General features: G+C 38.0%; 1 protein-coding gene across 7 annotated transcripts in view; it reads right to left on the reverse strand.

Annotated features, from left to right (window-relative positions):
- Positions 1-25,575, reverse strand: part of phkb (phosphorylase kinase, beta) — a 74,641-nt gene that overhangs the window by 13,101 nt on the left and 35,965 nt on the right. For 5 of the 7 annotated variants that reach the window (XM_081359861.1, XM_081359862.1, XM_081359864.1 and 2 more), the window contains exons 11-17: positions 25,171-25,228; positions 24,287-24,364; positions 21,972-22,130; positions 21,128-21,222; positions 8,704-8,759; positions 6,141-6,234; positions 498-581 (exon numbers count right to left, since the gene is read on the reverse strand). In XM_081359861.1, the coding sequence (XP_081215987.1) occupies positions 498-581; positions 6,141-6,234; positions 8,704-8,759; positions 21,128-21,222; positions 21,972-22,130; positions 24,287-24,364; positions 25,171-25,228 (624 nt within the window). The remainder of the gene's footprint in view (positions 1-497; positions 582-6,140; positions 6,235-8,703; positions 8,760-21,127; positions 21,223-21,971; positions 22,131-24,286; positions 24,365-25,170; positions 25,229-25,575) is intronic. The other 2 variants (XM_081359866.1, XM_081359865.1) reach the window with 1 other exon arrangement.

Below are 25,575 nucleotides of genomic sequence, written 5' to 3' on the forward strand. Positions count from 1 at the left end.
GTTCTGTACAAAAAGTAAAACGTATTATCTGGTTCCCTGAAAAGAACAGCTCACCGGAGCAAGATTATCAGTCAATACCAACTAAATTTCAGTCTGACAATCAGTCTTTCATATCAATCATAGATGACTTTTAAAATGTTTTTGGTGGGTATTTTGTCATTTTTGGAGATTAGCAGATGTGGTCACTATGAACTGTTGCAGTATGGAAAAGATCTGTATAAAGATTCATGAAAAAAATACTTTTGTCTTTTAGAGTTAGAATAGCACCATACAAGTTTGTTACGACATGAGGCTGAGTACATAATGACAGTGAACTATTCCTTTAAAGGAGAGTTGGACTAATATTTAATTATCATAGGCACTGTGTTACTCTGAGCTTCTGAGTTATTGTAAGGATAAATCACAAAGAACTGTAATGAGCAAGAGCTGAAGTAAATGAGGAAATGTTTGCATTTCCTGTCAGGAGAGTTTGCGGCAGCACACAGAACACTGTTTACCTTGCAAGTGCCAATGCAGCCAACGGGCCTATCCGGTCTCCCACTCAAACCAAGCTTCTTATTAATGGCAAGGAAGCGGTATGCCTTGAAAAATAGAGACACACAAACACACATAAATATGTAAGGGATAATGTATAGTGAGCCGGTTGTTATAGTGAATAACAACCCCGACAGGCTGAACGGGATCCCGACGCGAAGCGGAGGGATCTTGAATCAGCCTGAAGGGGTTGTTATTCACTATAACAACCGGCTCACTATACATTATCCCGCTTATTACATGGCTACCTACAAAATAAATAAATAATTTGCCGCGAATTATTGATTTAAAAAGGGGTTATTGATTTAAAAACGATTGTATTGCTTCCGCTAAAGAAAATAGTCCGTTCCGCGTCCATAGCAACGCGCTGTTTTTCATGGCAACGGTCTGTTATACTTCGCAGCGGTCTGTTATAAAGAAATAACAGACCGCATTCTATATTGGAATTCAGCCAAGCCATGTAATAAATATATTTATTTATTTCTTTATAACAGACCGCTGCGAAGTATAACAGACCGTTGCCATGAAAAACAGCGCGTTGCTATGGACGCGGAACGGACTATTTTCTTTAGCGGAAGCAATACAATCGTTTTTAAATCAATAACCCCTTTTTAAATCAATAATTCGCGGCAAATTATTTATTTATTTTGTAGGTAGCCATGTAATAAGCGGGATAATGTATAGTGAGCCGGTTGTTATAGTGAATAACAACCCCGACAGGCTGAACGGGATCCCGACGCGAAGCGGAGGTATATACGTGATATATATATATGTGATATATACGTAAGGGATACATTATCCCTTACGTATATATCACACTCAATAAGGACTAGAATGCCTGTGTGTGTCCGTTATGTGTGTAAAGGTATTATCTGAGTCATTATAGTACAGGCACCATGTGGTTTAATTCATAACATGCATGTTTTGTTCAGTGGTTGATTCTGAAAGCCTGGTTATTTCCTTGGAGAAAAGGTCAAGTCTGTTGTTGCAAGTGTTCGTGCAAGTTTCTTTCAGTTAAAACAGCTCAAACATGTATTTTAGTCTGGGACTAGCTTTAGCCTTGTGTATGAAACCGGGGGAGATAGTGTGACAAAGAAGAATCAGAATGAGCCAGACCAGACAGTTTACCTTGCAGTTTTAAGTTGGTTCAGTGTACTGCTGTGATATTTTTCACAAGGTCTTAGTGCCAATAATTAAGACAGAGATCTGAGCACTTAAGCCATTATTTGAGCGTAACACTTTCACAACACTTCCTCTGTGACCTCAATAAAGCTGCTCTCTTCTGTATCACTAATTTATCATTTAGCTGATACTTTTGTATATCCCAAATTGCAGTGCGCTTATTAGAGTACTCTGTTCCCTTGGGGCAACCTGGTGTTAAGTGGTGTAAAGTTCATGATTCCTTGGTTCCTTTCGCTTTCCAGCCTAGATTTTTCAGTCATTACACTTTGCTGCACAAAATTGTAAGAATAACAAGATTCATGCATTTTCTTATCAAAAGCTCACCATGATGCTACTGTGCACAAGTCTAATAAGGCTCATCCCATTTTGCATATAAAGCTAGAAAAACTATTTTCCACCTCTAAATGTACACTATTTTTAGCATCACAAAGTCAACAGATCCACACAGATATGCTACCATTCAAAGAATTGGGCTCATTTCTTACATTTCTTTTTAAGTAATTTATTTTATTTTGCTCATGAGATGTATTATTATTATTATAGATAATCTAAAACCAGAAAGAGCTTTGCGATTGACTGTACAACTAGATTTGACCAGAAATCTGAGGTACTGTATATTTTTACAGACTGCCAAAAGCTACAGAACAGACTATATTCTGCATAATTGGATGTTTTTAAATAAACACTGACAAAAAACTATACAAGTTTAAGGGCTGGACGATATGATGATATACAGTACAACATTAATGTAAGTGATCACCTGGATTTAGACCTATCTATATTGTATTAAGCGTTTACAGGCATTTACAAGCGTTTACAAATTTGCTTTATTTATTTCCCCGGCGTCGTCAGGCACATGTAAATGTCAGGAAACACGATTCCTGGCTGCATGTCAATATCCATGGATCACTGGATTTTTGGTAAGTTGTAAGGAACACTATATCGAATCCATCCTTTAGATTAAACTGATAATATTTCGTTTTACTCGCGTTTTCGCAGTTTCCCCTATTAACTCCAGTCACGCAGCAACTCTTTTGCCACTCAATCCGGCTGAGAGGGGCGTATTCTGGCGGGAAATTGACGTCAATGCATTCCCTCGATAAATTGAAAATGGGGATGCTGCTTAAAAAAGAATGAAAAGTGTAAAGGTTTTTTGTTTTTTTTCAGGATTCTATAATGAACAGAAAGTTTGAAGAACAACATTTATTTGAAATAGAATTTGAAATATTTATTAAATATTATATGATTATAAAATTTTTATATCATCTAAAATTAAACATTATATTTTTTGTCACTTCTGATCATTTTTTTGTGTCCTTGCTGAGTAAAAGTATTGATTTATTTCAAACAAACAAATCTTACTGACCCCACCATTTTTAAACAGTGTAATTGGTCCACACTGTTTGATTCAGTCTCGCTTTTAGCCGGATTAGTCCTCTCCCAGTAACAATTACATGCAAGTTGAACTATCGGTAAAGAGTCTCAGCAGAACAAAACAGTGCAAGGAGATTAAACAGAGGTATTTGAGTCAATGTGCAGTGAATTTTCCATCCAACACATAAACCACTTTGCCAGTGACACTCATCAACCACATGTTTAAAGGCAGAGCTGCAGTCACGGCACACAACTTAAAATGGCAACAAATACAATGTCAGGGCAAAACACCGAACAGTACAGCAGTAATTTGCATGATTTATTCATGCCACAGAATTGTATTCCTACCTCCCTGCCACCCTATTTCACCTATGTCCACCCACTTGGAGATCTATGGCTTCGTCTCTGCTCAGGTTTGCCCTTCAATCTAAATCTATGGGATTTTTCGGCCATTTTATTGTCTGCCAAGTAGAAATCACAAGACTGATTGCTTAGAAAAGTAATAGTACACTTCTCCTGAAGCGTAGCAACCTAAAAGTCTAAGAACAAACCCCCCTCCCTGCAGATAGTGACGCTTGCCTCAGTAATCATATTCCAGTGCAGAGTGTACAAAGAGTGTGCCGACATCTTTACGACATTAGATGGAGCTCTATTTCTCTCTGACCTCCTGCGGTCTGACATTCTCAGAATAACACTCCAATACAAAAGTGTACTGCACAACACAACGGAAAGAAAAAAACACCAGAACAATAAGCCCCATGCCGAAGAGAATCCAGCTCATATCCAACCGAAACAGGAAAATAGATGCTAATTTAGACTAAATCCAGTAGTCAATACGAACATTTGAGAGAGATTTATGCTCCAGAACTCTTTTTCTCTCGTTGTGGATCTCTGTACCTTGGAAAATTGGTGTGCAGAATAGCAATGAGGGGAAGACACAACTGAATCGAGAGCGCCCTGCCTCTAATCAGAAGCTCAACATGCCTGACACGAAACCTGCAAATGTCACGCATGCTAAGCCTGTAGCACATCAAGAGGGGCAGTGAAGCCACTGTGCTGATGTTGAAACAAACCTCTTTAATACACAGGATTCTACAATTAAGACGTTCACGCTCGTATCACTTTCTGCAGCCTTGCCGCTTGAATTAGAAACAGCACGTCAACCTATGAACTGCTCTCTTATCTGCGCTTGTATTTGACATGATTATTTAAGAATATCAGGCAAAAGGTTTTTGTTAAAGATAAGGCAGCACATTAGGGCTGCACAACTGATCAAATAAAAATGTAAAATCAATTACAACTGCAACAATTAAGTAATTGTGGTGAGAGCTTTCCATTTTGATAAACTCTCACTGTGTCAAAATGTTCCATTTACAATGTCATTTTGCAGCAATCGAGTATTGTAACCAATCACAGACATTTCTGCATGAATGCAATGGCAGATCAGATTAATTTCAAGTAGTTTACAGGTTATTGGTAAAGACAACTAAGCAAGTTTGCATAAGCAGTCTCATCCACGGATGTATCCTCAATCTTTGTTGTGGCACACAGTAAGAAGCTTTAGAACCAAAGTGAAGGCATAGACAGTAATTTAGAAAGATTTTAGATTTGCATGTAGCACCACTTACCATATAGTCTGAGTAATAGCCAATATGCATAGCAAGTGAGAGATCATTATCAACAATATAATCAACAAGGTAAAGACAGAGTAAATAAGCAAGTATAGACAGCTTCAATTATTATAATGGAAGAGTTCTCCGGAGCCCAAAAATCTGAATGGCTTGCATAGTAAGAAAGATTTATTGATTATAGCAGGACTGGAGTGTTCCAGTATGGAAGCGTTGCCTAGATTTCCGTGTATGATTTATTCAGATTTTGGACATATTTTGTTTCGAATCATGCTGCTCAAAAGTTGACCATAAACGCTGCTTGATTTACTTATTTATGGATTCATAGAATTAACAGATTGATTCAATATTAACTACACTACTGTTCAAAACATTCTATGCATCAAAGAATCATTAAAAAAAATATTTTCAACGTTGATACTAATAGCTAATCAGAACATTCGAAAATATTAGAATGATTTCAAAAGGATCGTGTGATATGGAAGACTGGAGTAATGGTGGCTGAACGAACGAACTTTTGCACCGTATTGGAAATGAATACAAATGAATAATTAAATAATTAAATTAATCATAATATCACAAAATATCAAAAGGAAAATAATCCACAATTAAGATTTTGCAGTTTTAGTGCTTTTCCTCCTATCTAAAAGAATTAAGGAATTAAAATGTGTATATTGTGTCATTTACCATGAAAGGTGACAGCAACGACGGTTTTGCAGCCGATCTAAAGTAGGCTGCTCTTTCCAAAGAGCTCCGAGCATCCTTACAGAGGCATACTCAGCAAACCATCACTCCCTCTAATGCACACTTGAGTGCACACACACACACACACACACACACACACAAAACTGACCGCAGATAGAACAGTGTCAAGGGAAGCAGATACTGTTGGGTGTCTGATTTCAAACAGCTTTTAAACCAAACTGCAGTAAATTGCACGTTCCGGCGACAAAACCTTACCACCCACACACACACCCACAGACAGAAGAACAAACACGTAAACACTCTCGCACATATTGCTCCATGATCTGTCGATTACAGACAGAATGAGCACAAAAAAACATTTAGCAAAAGATAATAATCTAATAATCTGATGACCAGTACAGACCAGGTTGGTCAGAAAAATTAACGCTGCTTTCTATTGATATATTGTCACTCACACAAAGGTCATTTATATATATGAGAAAACATTAAAGACTATTTTCAGGGTCTTTTGTCAAACTAATTCCATCAATAGTGCATGAGTGAGGTTCAAACCATGGTGTAAATGCAAAAATAATTCACTAACTGACATGAGGGATGTGCCAGTCAATCCAAACCACTTGATAAACTAGTCAATGGTCTAATGGAGCGACTGCCACAGAAACAGATCAGTCTGGAAGATTTGTTTGGTGGTCAGTTTGATTGATTGAAACGGGATACCTTCACCAGCTCTTTCTGAGGCCAGATCTGAATGGGCTCCACCTGCTGCGGGGTCTGAGTTTGAATGCCATAGGTGTTGAGGAAGACCTGCAATCTGAAAGACACAAGCAAGACACATAAGGTGAAAGATTAAAGATAAGGTGTGTCATTTCTGCAACATTAGTGGAATTAAAGGAATTAGAAAAACAATGACAAGCTTATAGAAGCCAACAGAGGCTATCTTTTTTTTTCTGGCTTATTTTCTTGATATCACCACCTGTGTGCTCCCATGTGTTTGAAAATAATCATTCCACTGCAATTGACCCTTCGCAGGGAGTTTGATTGACAGGAGATCTGACCAATCATAATCCGCCATCCGCCATTTTTGTCCGACAAAGCAGTCAGGAGAGTTAGTAGATTAACGTTGGAGGATTTGAACTTGATAAATGGAGTGTACTGACGTTTTCCGCGGTTAAAACAACATTCCTTCTGATGTTCATTCATGTTTATTTGATGCTATAAATGAACTAGAAGGAAGAGATGATCGGTTCACGAGCAGCTTTAACTGAGTGATCTGTCAGACACATTAAAGAGCCACAAAATGGTATTTATTGTTTAAATTTCTTAAAAAAATGACCAAATTTGAAAGGTGAGACTTTGTTTCATATCAAAAGTACCCTGGTCTGTCCTGTCTGTCAGTGTGTTGTCAGTGTCCTCTCTGCTCCGCGATGTGTGTTTAAGTGTGTGAGAACATGGTGTGTGTGAGAGCGGCGTGGCTTGTCGGACATAGCAACAGTAACTAAAGGGGGCGGGTCTTTGTGAACGGTCAATTCTATTGTTGCAGTTGTTGTGCCACATTCTATCGCCCTGTTCAAAAACGAATCACATTATAGCGATATCTGGTTCTATTTAAAGAAAATATCATTTCTTTTTTTACTATTAACTATTAAAAAGTATTACATCCAATTTGTCTTTAATGTGGTATTATGCCTAACATTATAATATGAACCCTAACCCTTACCCTTCAACTGTAAAATAATACTAATAAATGTACATCATAACTACTATAATGAACATGATTCTTTTTTATGATTAAAACAAATAGCAGAGTGCTGCAGGTACTGTATAACGTCAAAACACGGAGGACTAATTCGCCAGTGGTTACCTTGAAATTTTCCTATGGGTTTTTATATTTATGGGTAAATAAGGTGTGTGGAAAACATAACTTGACAATACTTGGATACTTCTACAAAGTAAACTGCACACACTCACACTCAAATGTTCTTATCTAAGCTTCAAAACATTTTCGATATGGGTGTGTTTAATTTACGCTGTAGAAACAACAAAGTATCATCAAGGGTTTTGACGTCATCCCTGGACCACTCTATTTTGCATCTCAAAAAAATGTGTTTTGCATCCCCATGGTACACTAGTCTAGCAGACTAATAAACTTAATGGTAGGCTAATGTAATAGTACTCTAGTGAAGAAGAGTAAATAAAGAATGTTTAATGGACCACAGACTGTGATAACACGGGTATTAATTTGCTAGATTTACATTTTTCTTTTACTATTTTTTTTTTTTAAATGTAATGTAAAATTATAAAGCTAAGTGTTTTATAACGTTCAAATTAAATTATATAAAACTAGTCATTGCTTCTGCGTGAATGGTTCTAATACAACAGCTGAAGGACTGATTGCAAATTTGACATCTTTCTCTCTTCTGACAAACATAACCGTTCTATAATTTTTTCCTCTTCTGTAAAGTCAGTCACGTTATTTTGATTTTTTTCTTTTGCTATTGGAGTAAATGAGAATGTAACCATTTATTTCCGTTCAGTTCACTATTCTGTTTCTGAGAACCCAGGAAATGTGAAAAGGGTCCATTTGACCACAATTTAAAAGACATTTATAGTCATATTTACATAGTTAATATGCATCTTAAAGCGGTTATGTAGGATTTGCAATCAAGCATTGATGTAAAGTATCCATAAGGGCTAAGGGGAAACAATCTTGCATGACACTGTAAATACATAAATGAGTGCTCTGCAGGTACTTCTCATAATGAGGGGTTCAACGAATATGTTCACAAGCAACCAGAACCAGCATACACTATAATATTTTAACAACATTATTTCAGCTTTGCAGGGAAGGTGAGGTGTTAAGTGGAATTTGCTGCTTTAAATGAAGGTATGATGGTTGCGTTGAACAAGTAATCCTGATTAAGGTTTACAGTGTGAAGAAGGGGAGAGGAGGGTTAAGTGCTGGGGTGAACAATGTTAAATGAACTGCAGAGTGGGTCTGGCTGGGGCCAGATGGCCACATGACCTCTTTTCACCTCTTCCTCTTCCCAGAAAAGCTTTAAATGGGAGAGCTGATGGATGAAGGCTACAGAATAGCCCAACAATTAATGTGAAGGCATCAATTAGACCGAGAGAGAGAGAGAGAGAGAGAGAGAGAGAGAGAGAGAGAGAGAGAGAGAGAGAGAGAGAGAGAGAGAGAGAGAGAGAGAGAGAGAGAGAGAGAGAGAGAGACAGAGAGAGAGAGAGAGACAGAGAGAGAGAGAGAGATGAGAAATGTATTTACCTTTGACTTTCTGCTATCAGGGCCACATGAATGACCACATCGTTCACAATGGGACCCTGCAGGAAACAAACAAAGACGACGTATTGGAAAACTTTGGGTCTCTATGGGGAAGACTTAAAGGCAAGGGCACAGAGTGTAAAATCCATTGCCTGTGAGTTCAGGAGTGAGTGACTATACTAAAAATGAAGAGTAGAGAGAAAGACCTTAAGAGTGAGAAATTCAGAGCACCTAGAGTATAACTGATGACTGGGTGGCTGGAGGGAATAGGGGAAAAACAAGCTTCATCGAGAGGGAGAGAAAGAGAGACTGCAGATAAAGATTAGGGAGATGATGGTGGATCAGAGCCCTGATTCTTTATGCTAGCTCATTACAGACGTTTGGGCTGGATGATGTAGTAATTTCGCTGAGATAATGAGCTACTGATTGCTGAAGGTTTAGGTTGGGTCATATCAATCAGTGGCTAAAGCCCTCTGCCTACACACAGAGGACACCCAGCATCCATTTAAACCTTCCACAGCCACAACTCCAAAACTGCAAGAGCATCTTAATGGCTAATTTGTCTTGTTTTCTCGAGATCGCAACTTGCAGGCTTCCCTGTTTCAAAACAATCGTTATTTCTGCGATTCTGCTTGGTGCTACGGTAAAACAATTAATTGATAACCGAGGTTTGCAGGCACTTCTCTTGCAAAAACGTACAGCGTTTACCAACCCCCCGCAGCTACAACTCCCAAAGCCATAACATTAGCCAGCTAATATGTAAATAACACACCTTCGAATGCGCTGAAATGTGTCAAAAGTTGGGATAGACAGATTTATTAGTCTGAAAGGAAGATTTATATTTGTGATGTAAGCTGTTTGCCTCAGCTGTGTTGTAGTTTGATTCCCATTAAAACGGGGGCGATAAGTGCTCGGTGAACAGGGCAAATCACAGCTTTGGGTTAAATGACATATTGGCACAGCTATTTTGTGGAGGCAGTGCAGTGAGTCATCACAAGGGTTGATCAACAGAGACGATACATGCTAATTCTGCCCTGCGTGAGGGCTGCAGAGGAGGAGGATATTTTGTTCAGGTGGATAGAAGCAGGTTCAAGCTGCCCTTGATGGATGGGAAGTGAATGTCTGGGTATGTTATTAATCTGTGACGGGTGCAGAAGGATTCAAAAAGTGAAAAGGTGCAGTATAACTTCAGTAGTTTGCACTGCGCCAAGAACAACAGTGAAACAGCTATATACATATATATACATTAGGATTAAATCATCACCATTAGTGGCACCAAACAAAATTGCAAAACAATCAATTGCAAAACCAATAAACATTAACATTTACGCATTAGCCAGATGCTTTTGTCTGAAGCGACTGAAGGCTGGGTGGGCATCATACACTTTCCGACTGAACACAACAAACTCCTTGCTAGGATATGCATTACAAATAAAAACAATGCGTCTTATAAAATTGGTTTAAAATGTAAAATATTTTTGATATTCTCTGACTGTGCTCATCATATGCTACGTAATTTGCAAGCAAATCAAGACTGGCTCTGACTTTCTGCAACTGACTCGTACAGACTGAAAATTGGGGCAAAAATCTATGCTAAATGTAGTAGTCCGGAGTTAACAATGCATTTGGGGAATATGTTTTATCTGATTCTCTGGTAACACACAAAACAACTCATGACCATGGCAGTTTGCAATATGAATCACTTCCTATTGTTTCTGTTGTTGATCACCACAGAAATTATGTTCACTCAAATTTCAGCTTCAGTAAATAATATAAATTACATCACAATGAAAGTCTAAGGGGCAGATACTGTACATTTGTACATTGTAAGTCAGTGCATTTTTTTGTTTTGTTTGTATAATGTGAGGTATGAAAAATGTGCCAGCACACCCTATTATGCTGGAATAGAAGAAAGTACTTTAACAGGAAAAAAAAACATATTTCATCTTTGATATGCACATATTTTCTCACAGCAGTGTAGTTATGGCTTTGTAGTGATGGCAGTTGGTGGTGTACAAATTCCTGCAAGTCAAGTCTACTATTGGTACTAGTGGGAGCCCCCCTGTACTCTGCAGACTCCTGAAGTCTCTCGCTCTGTATTGAAGCAGCAGACAATAAACTATGAACAGCTCAATATGACTGACAGTGATAAGAAATGCTCTTTATTAATGTCTCTGTTATCAATCAGTCAAATGATCTCTATTCATAATGTGGCTTCAAGAACCCCATGGTAAGTCAAACAGTCAATATTTACCTCTAATGACAAATCTGTCAGACGCTGCAACTTTAGGAACATTAATAAATTGAAGACCAAAACAAATGTCACAAATAAAATGAGCAATGAGGATAAAGGCTCTTGCAGCTTACAGTATAGCATAATCATGCTGTCTCTGCAGAAAAGCACAAATTAAAAAACATTAAACCTATAAGGCATTGTACCGTGATGGTATCAGATGGGAATATTGTGGTACTCTGATATATACATGTCTATGTAAGATAACCATATTTATATTAATCTGTATTTACTAGCACTCCAACTTCAAATAATACTATAGTCAATTATACTATAGTCAATGTAGTATAGTATAGTTGTGAGGGTTGGTAAGCAATTTTAATATGTGATGGCATCTTTTGAACATTGGCCGCTTTCACTAATTCAACGCAAGTCAAGTCAAGTCAAGTCAAGTCAAGTCAAGTCAAGTTTATTTATATAGCGCTTTTCACAATACAGATTGTATCAAAGCAGCTTCACAGTATTAAATTAAAATAATACATCAATGTTTGTTTCTAATGGAAAACATCCACGTTTGGTAATGCTGATCAATAGTATTGTTGATTGATTAATTAAATTAAATATCTCCAAATATCCCCAACTGAGCAAGCCAAAGGCAACAGTGGCAAGGAACCGAAAAACTCCATCAGGTGACCTAATGGAGAAAAAAAAACCTTGGGAGAACCCGGGCTCAGTCGGGGGCCAGTTCTCCTCTGGCGTTTATAAACTAGAGGTCGGATTTAACTGTAAGATTAAAAGTATTATATGAATGCCTGGCTGAAGAGATGCGTCTTTAATCTAGTTTTAAACTGGGAGAGCGAGTCTGAGCAACGAACAGTATCAGGAAGACTATTCCAGAGTTATGGAGCTAAATGTGAAAATGCTCTCCCTCCTTTGGTGGACCTAGATATCCTAGGTATGACCAAAAGCCTCGAATTTAGTGACCTTAAAGAGCGTGATGGATTATAGGGCGATAGAAGATCCGTTAAATAGACTGGAGCTAAGCCGTTTAGGGCTTTATAAGTCAGTAGCAATACCTTGTAATTAATACGGAACTTTATAGGTAACCAATGTAGTGATGATAAAATTGGTGTTATATGATCATATTTTCTTGATCTAGTAAGAACTCTAGCAGCTAGTCTTGAGGTCATGAACGCATGAACTAACTTTTCTGCATCAGAAACTGATAGCATGTTACGTAGCTTAGCAATGTTTCTAAGGTGGAAAAAGGCTGTTTTTTCCAGTCATACATTGACAGGCTTAGACTCTAATAGTATGTTAAGATTGACTGCGGTGTAAAAATTTCATATCTGATGCAAAGAGCACTTGAAAAACCTCCCCTTCGGCAGCTAAGTGATGTTTTCGCAGATTCTGGAGCTGCTGGAATTGAGATGGGATCACTAATGGCAAAACTCCACAGCTTGTGAGTGCATTACAAAGGTGTAAAAGTACAGACTAATGAAATGCTATAACTGTTGCCTCAAATGCAATATACTGCAATACAGAGTTCACATATCATGTTATTAGAATGCTTTCTGATTCTGCAGACAGTAGCAGCAAACCACAACACAACATTCTACACAACACCAGCGTTGCTCATGTGGCAGTATATAATGCTCTATTCTGACAACCTAAAATAAGCCATTTTCCTGAATCCATTCTTATTGTAAATTATTGCAAATGTTTTAGATCTGTGAAGATTTTATAATATCTCAATTCAAACTAAAAGGAACTTTAAAGATTCTATTTTAATCGGACAGCCTGAAATAAGCCCCTTTTCTTTGAATGCATTTATGTGATGAATCAATGCAAACCCAATGGACTGTCTCTTAGAGATATGATGTGGATGAAAGAGATATGGCAGATCCACAATCGCATTGCAGTTTGTTCTGCCAATACAAAAAAAAACATTAACCGATGTGAACTGCTGCTCTTTAGGATGCCTAATGTACCTTTAATGATCAAAATTCAAAAAAGTCTCTTTGTTGATGCAGTGAGATAGTTCTCAATGTTAAACACTGCAGCTAGTAAGTTTGGGAGCTGTTTGCAATTTAGGTTACACATTTCAACTGATAAAGCCCCATCAAACTAAGAGATGGAGATAGAAAAAATAATCTAAAGTCATGAGACCATATTGAAATTCTGGGATTAATTGTTTTATTTAAAACAGCAAATAAACAAAGAGTTTTAAGATTTAGAAAAATGTTTAATAAAACAATGGAAATTTTAAAATTGAAGCATTGGCCTCAGAAATTCTCTTTCCAAAGTAGAATGGAAAAAGTCCTTACTTTTTCAACTCCATTCCCCATCTTATAATAGAGTGAGGGGCTCCCTATGCAACAGCGCACGTCTGGCCACAATCACCTTAAAGAAATTGAAAGGGTTGGGGATTGGACTTTGGAGAAGGTGGGAGTGTAATTGTGAACAAAGGCTTGCTGTGAATTCGATACACATCACCCCTCTCTTGAAGGACCACAGATATATTAGATCTAGTCTGCAATCCTTATGACAAGAAGAAAAAAAAATCAATTTATATTAAAGCGAGGCAAGTGAAAGCCTCAGGAGTCTGGTGCTTGTCAGCGGTGTTGTATGTGATGTAATTCCCATAAAGATGCAGTGTGTGGAGTGAGAGGAGATAAGGAGGCTGATTACTAATACCTGTAGAGCTGCTCCAAAGGAAAGTATGTGCAGCGCGGTTTCAGAAACAGATTGGGACTGTGTTTTTAAGCCTCTGATAAAACACACAGTCACAAAAGTAATATGAAGGGAAATGACACCGACCTAACATTGACACTTTTTGTAATTCATTTCACAAGCACACCAAAAGACATTAGGTTTAGATGCAGTTCTGTGTCTCACTGTATCAAGTGACACAATAATTCAGTATTTTCAATATTTTACTTCATTAAATGGACTGACTGGTTCTTGAACCGACAGGTCCTGATTTGGGTACTGATCTGGAATGGATCTGGGGGTCTGTTATTGGTTTGGGTCGCAAGACCTGTTCACACCAACACAAAGCACAGAAATGCAGCCCAATTTTCACACGTCATTTGTCTGTTTGAAAAAAATGGAAGATTGTCTGAATGAAAATGCACTCTCTAACAGTAGGTGACACATATGGAAATGTACGCAACGCGTACGCAACTTTCCTTTTTGTTTTTGGTGTTATTGCCATTATTGAGATAAAAAGTAGATAACTGACTTTAAGTAAAGTGAGAGAAAGAGGGGGGCTGGGAAAGCCGGGACTCAAACTCTGGTTTGAGCCAGTCTCCCGAAGCGCACCCGTGCTACACATCAGAGCGTTGCCCACCAGGCTTTTGGCTCGGACAAAGGGCACAGCTTTCCATTTCTAACACCTTCTTGTTCACCAAAAAATTAATAAAAACAAAGTCAAACATCATTTACAGGTTTTAAAACAGCTGTTAGATTTTTTTTTTTTATTGTGTAAAAAAAAAAAACAGTACAGAGAAAGAGAGTCGGGTATTCTGCTATTCACTGTTGCTTAGCCAAATTCTCTGTTCGCAAGCACCACCAAGTCACAGTTTTATGTAACAACAATGACCAAATGACCAAAAGCACAAAACGTATTGGTTGGCCAATTTTATTCACAGTGTGATAGAACAGAGTTTATAAAACCTCTCCAAGAAAGAAAATGTTTGTGTTGGTCTGAAAAGATGCATTAAAGGGTTCACCCAAAAATGAAAATTATTAAAAGGTATATATGACTTTCTTCTTTCAGCCAAACACAATCGGAGTTATATTAAAAAATTAATAAAGCTTCCAAGCTTTATACGCCTTTATTAAACCCCCTGGAGCCATATGGAATACTTTTATGATGGATGGATGCACTTTTTTGAACTTCAAAATCTCAATTACCATTCACTCCCATTATAAAGCTTGGAAGAGCCAGGCTATTTTTTAATATATGTATTTGGCTGAAAGAAGAAAGTAGGACTTGGGGAAATGGGATTTGGGGAAAATGTCATATTGCGATAATTGAGGTCAATATTGCGATTACGATTGCGATATGCGATATAATAAACAAATGGTTTCATGAGTCAACTTGCTTGGTTCTCAAGGAAAAGAAATGCACACACAGATTAGTGATAATCAGCCTAAAGAAAAAAGTTCTTTAGTCAAGAGCAGTGAGTGTTTTTCTCTGTTCCCTTTGTTCTTTGATTAACTTTAGAGACAGATTTTTTTTTTTTTGATTGCATTTTAACAAGAACAAAACATAATTTACATACAAGAGTACATATAACCATACATGTCAGGGGTAAAAAAAAAAAAAAAATATATATATATATATATATATAGAATAACTTTAGCGATAGATGTAATTAGTAGCTACTGTGTACTATCCCTTTAAGACCAGCCGCTGTCAGAGACGCGGATCTCACACGCGCCTCATTCTTTCACAAGTCATCACAACTCATGTTCATCATAAGACTACTCTTATGTTATGAAGACACTCGACAAAAAGACATTTTGGCATAATTGTGTGTGTTATTGTTCGTTCAAGCTCGAAAGAGAACTGTATTCTGTCATGCTGTTTAGTGCGCACGCACGATATTAGCGCGAGTCTTTCTGTGTGTCACAGTCAGACATTCACAGGCAGCGCGTTCATTTTGGCATACATGTAGTGTTGTTCGTTCTACCGCGAAAGAGAACTTGATACTGGCGCGTGTCTATCTGTGTGTGTTTGTGTGTGTGTGTGTGGAGGACATTCACAGGCAGCTCGTTCTTTTATGTAGGCTATTATCGCGCATGAATGGTTTAAAAGCATTTGCATTAATAAGTGCGTTAACAGCGCTAATTTGTTTATTTAATATAAAATCGCAACATTTTGCGTCATATAATCGCGTAGGCTTGACATCGCGATTGCGATACGATTAATCGTGCAGCACTAGAAGAAAGTCTTATACACCTAGGATGGCTTCAGGTTGAGTAAATAATGGGATAATTTTCATTGGTGGGTGTACTAACCCTTTACCATTAAAATGAAAATGCTTATCACACTAGCCTGGCTAACGTCAGACCTCGTCTCATAAACATGTGGTCTGGGAACCACATGTTTATTTTCTCGTATTTGAGGCGTGGTTTACGAATGCCCAGAGCCGTTCATTGGGCGCTACGAATGTCTATCAAATGCGCCTGTATGTAGCTCATAGCCAATCGTTTCAATTATACCAGATGACGTATGTAGAGCGACAGAAATTCGACGAGGAAGAAGACAAAATAAAGTTGCGCTCTAAACTACTTCGAACACTATCTAAGGCTGCATCGAAAGGTAACTTCGCGTCTGCTGCCATGTTGGATCCATAGATATAAACAAACTGCTTCGGTGCGTCGCATAGACGTCGTCATCGTCTTGCTGCTCCCTCCTTATTCTGTGATTGGTTCCCTTTTTGAGGGGAAAATCTGGTCCATGGTGTCCAGACTGCTTAGCAGCGTGAATAAAATCACGCTGCACGCAAGGCAGCATGGGGAAACCCAGGCTATATCACACCAACATTTCGCACATAATTTTCATCTTGGTGTAAACAGGCATAAAACTGCATCTGATTCTAATGATTTCATTTGTCATGTCAATCAAAGTGCTGATTGCCTATAACATTGAAGCAAATACTGAACCCTAACCTTAACCTTAATATAGTGTTGGTCACACATCCTGATAGATAGCATTACTTTTTGTCGCAATTTAACTCATCTATGATTATTAAGAAGTCAGAACTTTTTCTTCCCCAAACCACTTAAGCGGGGTTTGGACAAAACTTAACAGAGGCAAGGTTCTGGACTTTACTCTTAAAAAGCCTTTGTGTTTTTAGATTTCACAGCCTAATAACAGCGTAATTTTGTTTGTCTTGACTAGTTGGCTGCTGAACAATGCTTGATCATCATTACTTATTAGGAGATGACATGGAAAGGTATATGCCAAGATATGTTTCCAGTGAAATACATTCCAAACATTCCAATATCAGAGTGACACTGGATTTGGATTCTCGTACTATAAAGTCTGGAGTTATACTAACTGAGTGAGTGACACATAAATGATTTCTTGCCACATTCATCACATCTGCTGGCTGTCGGTGATAAACATACAACACATCTGTCACCACTCCGAAGACATTTGAGAAAAGACTTTCAGCTCCAACAACAAATATGTTTCCACATGGCCGTCAGCACAGAATTACAGAATGTTGCCTGCCCAAATGTACAGCCCTTCTTTTGCTCTCTCTTTAATATTTTCAACCCATCATCGCTCTCTCTTGCACTGTGAAGTGTTTTGTTTGTGTCTCTCAGCATAAAGGTGGACAACTGACATGCTTTAGAGCGATGTGTTCATGTGGGTGCGTATGCAAGTGTAGTGATGGTCATTGGAAATTCTCCATCAATATTTTCAGGACTTAAAACACACACACACACACACACACACACACACACACACACACACACACACACACACACACACACACACACACACACACACACACACACACACACACACACACACACACACACACACACACACACACACACACACACACACACACACACACACACACACACACACACACACACTTATAAAGAGTAATTTCAACGAAGAGCAGCCTCAACAAGTACAGGGTGAATTAGATGTGTGAATGTGTGTAAATGTGCAGTGCACCTACTTGCATACACGTCTATATGGATTTCTATTATGAATGTAAGTTACATAGTAAGTGCGCATGTTTATGTTCCAGGGTTGTGCTGCATTTAGAACTGAATGGAGAATGTCTTTTAAATTCCAGTTCTTGAATTTCAGTTGAGGCAGCCAATAGGATGCAGAATATCAATTCAAATTTGAATGCAAGTGGAAATGGAATTAAAGGAAATTCAAAGAAAGAATGAACAAACGAATGATAGATACATTTTATAAGATGCTTTTATCCAAAGTGACTTGCACTGTATTCAAGATACACATTTTGTCAGCCCTTGCTTTGAACACATGACCTTGGCATTGTTAGTGCTGTGCTCTACAGTTTCAGCAACAGACAGACTGGATGGATGGATGGATAGACAGACAAGACAGACAACCTTGAACATCTGCATATGTCCATGCCGTATGGCCACTGATATGTCTTCACCATTTGTAGTGTGTTTATTTGTGGTGTGTTCTGGAAATCCCTCGGGGTGTTTAGGAAGTGACTCAGCCCAATGAAAAAGACACTCAGACAGGAGATTTCATGTGGAACGAGTTGCGTCCAATCCCCATAGTCCTAAACTCAAACCCCAAACAATCACTTCCAATAAAACATACCGCAGTAACATCCTGTGTTTTCACATTAAAAGACACAGTTGTTGAGAACAGCCAACCAAACAATGGGACTGAACTGGAATACATTTGTCTTAATGCATCAAATTAAATATGAATCAGAGAAATAGAGCGCCTTGAAAGCTAAGTAGGCCTCTTTCCCTGAGCTTGTGTATGTGAGCGAGGGAAGAATTTCAAAAGCTGTTCTCTGTGTTTAAAAGGCAAAAAGACGAGGCTGCTTCCTGCACCTTGGCTGCTCTGCTGAACAATCGTTTCTAAATTTAAACTGAGCTCCATCTGTGCTTTGTTGAAAGAGGGTACATCCATCAATCAGGGAAAAGAGCCCGTCTAATCTCTGAGCAAGGACATGGTTCAGAATGAAGATCTGCCTTCATACTGGGGACAAAGTATGGGAGATGTTAGGAGGACAAGTGTAGGCTGAGAACAACTTATGCATAAACACAAACTGGCAATCATATTCAATCATGTAGTGCATGAGTACTCACATAAATATTGCATAAAGTTGCTCAAAGACAGGCCGTAATATATAGGCAAACATAAACTGACACTTCATATGGCTACATCCAATCCACAAACATCCACTGCTGCACATGCACACATCACATAAACAGCAGTCACGGCAACGTGCCCCTTAGCCAGTGTAGCCTTTGATGCAAAAGCAAAGAGACAAGCACATTTACGCATTACTGTGCAATATGCAGTGCCCTCCTTCAAAGCAGCATGGCTCCTCCCACTCTCCCATGCAGCGGTGCAACACTCATGAATAAAACACCGCCTCTGATTAAACAAACTTGCACTTCCAAGCCAACACTAGTCAAATTACAGCTACATCTCAACTAGGACTGGGGTTATGCAGGGTGATTTTGCTGGCAATATACAATTAAAGGGACAGAGTTATATTAAAAAAAATGTCCTGGCTCTTCCAAGCTTTATTATGGCAGTGTATGGCTGTTTCTGTTTTGAAGTCCATAAAAGTGCATCCATCCATCATAAAAGCGCTCCACATGGCTCCGGGGGGTTAATAAAGGCCTTCTGAAGCAAAGCGTTTGTGTAAGAAAAATATTCATATTTAAAACTTTATGAACTATAATCACTAGCTTCCGACAGACGGCTGTACGCATCGATTTATGGTGGAAGACTAACCCCTGATCCGACGCACAACGTAATGACGAACGCGGAGGCTCAGAGGAAAGAGCAAAACATTTCTATATAATAGAAGAGGAGCTTCAGTTGGTTGCACAGCCCTATTTGTTTAAACCGCTAGAGGCATCTAAGCTTATGATACTCCTACATCCTACGTCATACATGATGTGTCACAAGTTGCTCTTGTGGCGTAAGTCGACTTGCGTAGTATGTGTACGGTCGTCTGGTGGTATAAATATATATATAAATAATAAATACTTCAGGTATGTAAATAAGACACATACTTGCATACATGCTAATGAAGCTCGCTCAGCACTTATCTCAGCCTCTTTGTTAGCTTTTATTGCACGCATGAGTCACCATTCTCACTACAATAGAAGTGTCAGACGTTTTGAAAGGAAGTGACATTTCTGATAGCTCCCTGGTTCCTCACATACTTATATGAAGTCTGCATTCAGTAGCTAGCGCTATGTTATGTATAAAGACTATGATAAACACCCCTTCTTTGTAACAAGACTGCTGCTTCCCAACAGCCACAGACATCACATTAGAACATTCTAATCTAACAGTCATGAAGCAAAACCAGTGAACCATTTACACATCAGGGCTGACACCACAGACTCACAAAAAAAAAAAAAAATACAAAGTCTTAAATAAATTCATACACCACTATTCAAAAGTTTGGAGTTGGTAAGATTTTTTTTAAATGTTTTTGAAAAAGTTATACTCACCAAGGCTGCATTTATTTGACCAAAAATACAGTAAAAACTATAATAGTGTTAAATATTATTACAATTTAAAATAACAGTTTTCTATTTTAATATTTTTTTTAATTGTCATTTATCCTGTAAACGTCAAAGCTGAATTTTCAGCATCATTCATCCAGTATTCAGTGTTACATTATCCTTCAGAAATCATTCTAATTTGCTGCTCAAATAACATTTATTATTATCATCAATGTTGAAAACTGTTGTGCTGGTAAACAATTTTGTTTAAACCCTTTTTTTCAGGACGCTTTGATGGATAGAAAGTTCAACAGAACAGTATTTATTTGTAATAGAAATCAATATAAATGTCTTTACTGTCACATTTGTTGAATTTAATACATCCTAGCGGAATAAAAGTAAAAGTTTATTCAGAAACTTGAAAAAATCTTACTGGTGCCAAACTTTTGAATGGTATTGTATACTTAATATAATTATCAACAGATTTACCAGCAGGGTTGTGTGTTAATAAAGTTGTAATGTGCTTTTTACTAGATAGGCTACATTGATGAAAATGTTTGTTTGTTTTTAATTGCATGTGCATTTTTCAACCCGTTCAACTTTTTGTCAGGGCTCCGACACAAACCCTGAGTAAAACTGGACTGAGCAGATGCTGTATTAAAGAGCGATACTGCAGACTGTTTACAGAGATAGATGAGGGAGTACTGTTCTAGCTATGAAACAGCAGGTGTCCGTAGGTTTCTCTTATCAAGAACAGTGTGATCTGTCTCAGCACTAACAGATCTGCTAGGAATGGATCTGCAAAACAAGTCAGCTGTAGGGGACTGATACGGAGATGTGAAGAAAAGCCTAAAACAAATTATGCATGAGGCTCTGAGAAAGATTAAATACACAGGCAATTCATATGTGTTTACAGGATAGATTTTAGTATTCGCGTAGTTGGCTGAAGAGAGACGAGATGCAGCTCACCTGATTGGAGTATCGCATGCTGACGTTCCTCTGATCCTCTCGGGGCACATAGCGATGGATGGGGTCGATGTCCTTTGGGCTGATCAAACCATCCACTGAACAGCAAACACAGAACGGGAACCAATTACTGTTTTTCAGTTCACATAAGCTTCTAAACAAATCTCTGCATTTTTAACCCAGACAAGGTTTTCGATTTAAAAACAAGCCCTTAGCATAGATTACTAATATCTCTGCCGGTCTGGATTTTACTGCAACGCATACACATGAATCATTACTTACAATATGAATCACGCTGGGTGTACAGCATGGTGATAACATTGCTGAAAATACAATATTTTTTGTGGGGAAAATCATGTTAATAGTTAATAGGGATCGTTATTAGACTTAGAATTTATTTGCAGAAAATCAAACTTGATGTGGCACGATCAGTCAAGAGCTACGGTGGAGGAGAAGATTAATGAATAATGACTTCCATTTCCTGTCTGTTTCTCACAAAAATGGCCTCAGAAAACTCGAAAAATAGTGCACAAGTCACCAAAAGGATATGAAGTTGAATAAATAATGCTAACAATTTTTCACACCACCACTGTGAATCATAAAAAACATTTGTTGACCTCTATTAATATGGTCCCATTATTTAGTTTGGTTCATAAACCATTTTGTCCACAGCTTTCAGAGGGATCCCAGTGGTTTCAGTTCTCTTTGAATATGAAGGAATATGAGCAAATGGCATAAAGTCACTGCATGAATAAATAAAAGAATATCTATGTAAACTCTCTCAGTGCGTGTCTGTGTTGTGTGAAGCAGCCCTGACCCCTGGGCTCTGGATGGATCTGAAACTCACCCAGCAGCTTAGCGATGTTATACAGGGCCTGTCCCCAGAGGAACAGCATCCCATCACGCCCCGAGTTGCTGGGGAAGCGCTTCTGGCTGCCATGTTTCTTCTGTTCAGCCTCTACAAAGTCTGCTGGCACGTAGAAATACTTGGGAATAACAGCGTGCCCTGCGGAGAATCAAATTAGACAAAATTCAAAGAGTCCCAGGGTGTCTTCTGTACATATATGAGACAGTTCTGATTTCTGAAAGATCATGTGACACTAAAGACCGGAGTAATGATGCTGAAAAATCAGCTTTGTCATCACAGGAATACATTACATTTTAATATATATTAACATAGAAAACTGTTATTTTAAACCACAGACTTTTTGAACAGTTGTGTATAGTAACATCTGTGGAGCTTTTGGAACTTTTTTTGTTTGCCAGAGAAGAAATAAAAGCATTAACTGGCCAATTTGCATGGAATGTAAAACACATATTCAGTGCAACCGCAGTACAACTTGCTTGTGTGATTTTGCTCAGAAAATGTACTAATGTTACTGCTATTTATATTGGATGTCAGGTCTGTTATTTAGATATTGCTAATGACTATTTACTTAATACATATGTAAAAAAAGAGAGATAAATCCATGCAGAAAAAAAGGCTGTCAGCACAATCCAGCCTAGCTGTAAATTCACCTTTTCTCTGTCAAGCATAATTTAGTCGACTAAGCCAAGCTCTCATCTATATTGGTGAGGCCCACTGTAAGCAAATGAAAAGAGCTCAACTAGTTATTAAAGCTCCAGTATGTGACTTTGGTATTTGACCACAAGAGGGCGCAGTTTCCAACAATAACAAAGGCGAAGCTTGATGACGCTATGAAGGAGGTGACGATGGGAGATGTCGTTTTTAATGCGTTTTCATCATCTAGCGATATATCTACATGGAATTAATGAATCATGATCACGGATGAGGTAATTTATTCGTTTTTGTATTACCTGTATGTCTGATCGTATTATTTTATGTCATCATAATTAATGAACTGCAAGGAATGTGAAATGTTATGCTATATTATCCCGTTACAACATACAGCTATTTGTCAAATGATTTGTTTGGTTAATGTTGTGCAGTTTTACGTTTTTATGGTTAATGCCGTGTTGTTTAACGTGTTCAAACCAATATCTAAAAGTAAATTTGAACGAACATTTGCAAGTAATGACTAAATATATTTTTTTAACATCATATCCGATTGTATTTAATTGTACTGCCATAATCTCGGTCACCACACGTGATAAAAAGCCTTACCAAAGTACAAAGAGCAATATAACTTTGTTTATAAGTGCTATTATTGACAGTTGCATGTCTTACCTGTCTCAATACACTCGCGAGAGCAGAGTCTCTGTCAAGTCCAAGATTGTCGCGCAGCTCTCTCCATCTCGAAAACGCCTGGCCGATATTTATCCGGGTTTTATTCCTCCGTTTGTCACACAGTCTGAGTGTATCCGAATATGGACGCTTTCGTTTTGTTGGCACTTCAATACTCGCCAAAGAGTAATCGTGATCCATAACAGCTATAACCATACAGTCTATGGCTATAACGCTTTAACCACCACTTCCGCATTTGACCATGCGATATTCCGGTGTGGTGAGTCATATTTTTTATTTTATTCTTTTATTTATTCTTTGTCAGACGTCTTTATTGTTTATTGTGATAAGAAAAAAACCTCAATAAAGTTGTTGTAAAAAAAAAAAAAAAAAAATCCGGTGTGGTGGAATATCCTATCACATGGTCCACACCGGAAAAAGGATTGCGTCACTGAGGCGCGACATTTCTTTTCCGGGACGGCCAGTTATTTAAAATCGGAATTTCTCTGAAATAAAAAATCTTTGGAGACTTTTGAGATATTGTAAGTACACAACTGGAGGAAATATATCACACTGTGCAAGTTATTTTTGGAAATTTTATTACAAAATTCCTACATATTGGAGCTTTAAGTTGCTTATTGTGGTTATACTTCTGAAGAGTGCTGGTCTGAAGAACTGTCAGACAGCATGAGAGATGTTTTTTTGTCTGCCTGTGGGGAATCTACGGTGTTCTGGTCTGTTTAAATAATGAGCATCTCCTCTGTTGTGCACTTGACTGAGACGCGTCTAAGGAAATCACGCAGCGAGGGAAAGATGAAAACGAAAGGACCACTCTAATAAAGAGTAATGGGAAAATAACACTCATTGGCAGCGGCTGGAGGACAGTGGCAGGCAAGCAGAGTCCATCACAACGTGACATGCTTTGACAGTTTGTCCTAAAAGATGCGCGTATACATGTGTGTGTGTCCAGAAGTTACCCTCAAAAGACTGGAAGATGACAGCCTGTAGCAGTTCCTCGTACTCTTTGACTTGAGCAGGATTTCCTCTAAACACACCTGAACAAAAGGTCAGCAAAAGAGAAATTACAAAACACTCCATCCCCATCCTCCAGGTAATACTGCTCAGAGATGGGACAATTATACAGGTGGCTCTGATTTCAGCAAGCTCAGCATTTACATGCAACACTCTAAAAACGTTTGCAAAATGTACAGAAAAAGTGTGTAAAAAAGCAGTAAAAACCTTTTAATTGATTAACTAAGTAATAGTTTAACATCGCGATGTAAAATGCTGTCCAATGTATGGCTTTTGCAAAGAAAAACTATGAACTACCATATTCATGGTGAAAAACAGTAAAAAAGACATTCCCAATTTTTTGTTTCTTCTTTCTGTTGTCAGTAATGTTCATTAGGGAGTTTTGCATTACACTCTCTTAAATGAATGTTTATTGACTTTTTTTGTGTCATGTGTGCTACCCTGATGATGTTTTGTCTTTGTGCATATGACCCAGTAGGTCGTTTATGCATGAGTAATGGCCATGTTTTATGGACAGGCAACTTACAATGAACTGAGATTTATCATGTGGCTTTCTGTGGTACCATCTGTGTTATTATGGTGAGTATTAGTACAAAAGCAGGTACTGGTACTTAAAGTAGACTGGTGTTTTAACATTACATCACTTAATGAAATATACAGTTTTAAATTGCAAAATATACAGGCACCAATATGCAATATCTGACAATACAGCTGACATTTTTTTACTGTAAATTTAACAGTGAAACAAAAACCATGCTATTATATGCACAATACAATACAATACAATATATTATTATAGAGCCTACAATTTATTATCCATGAATCTTACCGTCAATCATCATATAGATGAAAAAAATGGGAAACTCGCACTCAATCCCATCAAAGAGCTGAAAAACATCACAGGGCAGAGAATAAGACACCAGATGCATGAGGAGCCAAGAACATGATACCTGTTCAAACCTGTTATTGTTACCTGTGTGCAAGGTAAATATGTACATGTAATTCCTCAATCTGCCTGCGTGCAATATGCAATAAAATTGTAGAAATAAAATGAACAAGCAAAAATAAAAAAAAATCCCACATTATTAAATGAACAGTACATTTGGAGTGCCAAACAACCCATAATTTGACTGACTTTGACTGCAATATGTCCCCTGCAGCAAAATGCAGATATATAATATAGAAGCCCTTCAAAACATTGAGAGGAAATGCCAGACAACCTCTGTTTTCCAGT

Source organism: Scardinius erythrophthalmus (genome assembly GCF_964197995.2).
Source record: "Scardinius erythrophthalmus genome assembly, chromosome: 2".
NCBI classification, from domain to species: Eukaryota; Metazoa; Chordata; class Actinopteri; order Cypriniformes; family Leuciscidae; genus Scardinius; species Scardinius erythrophthalmus.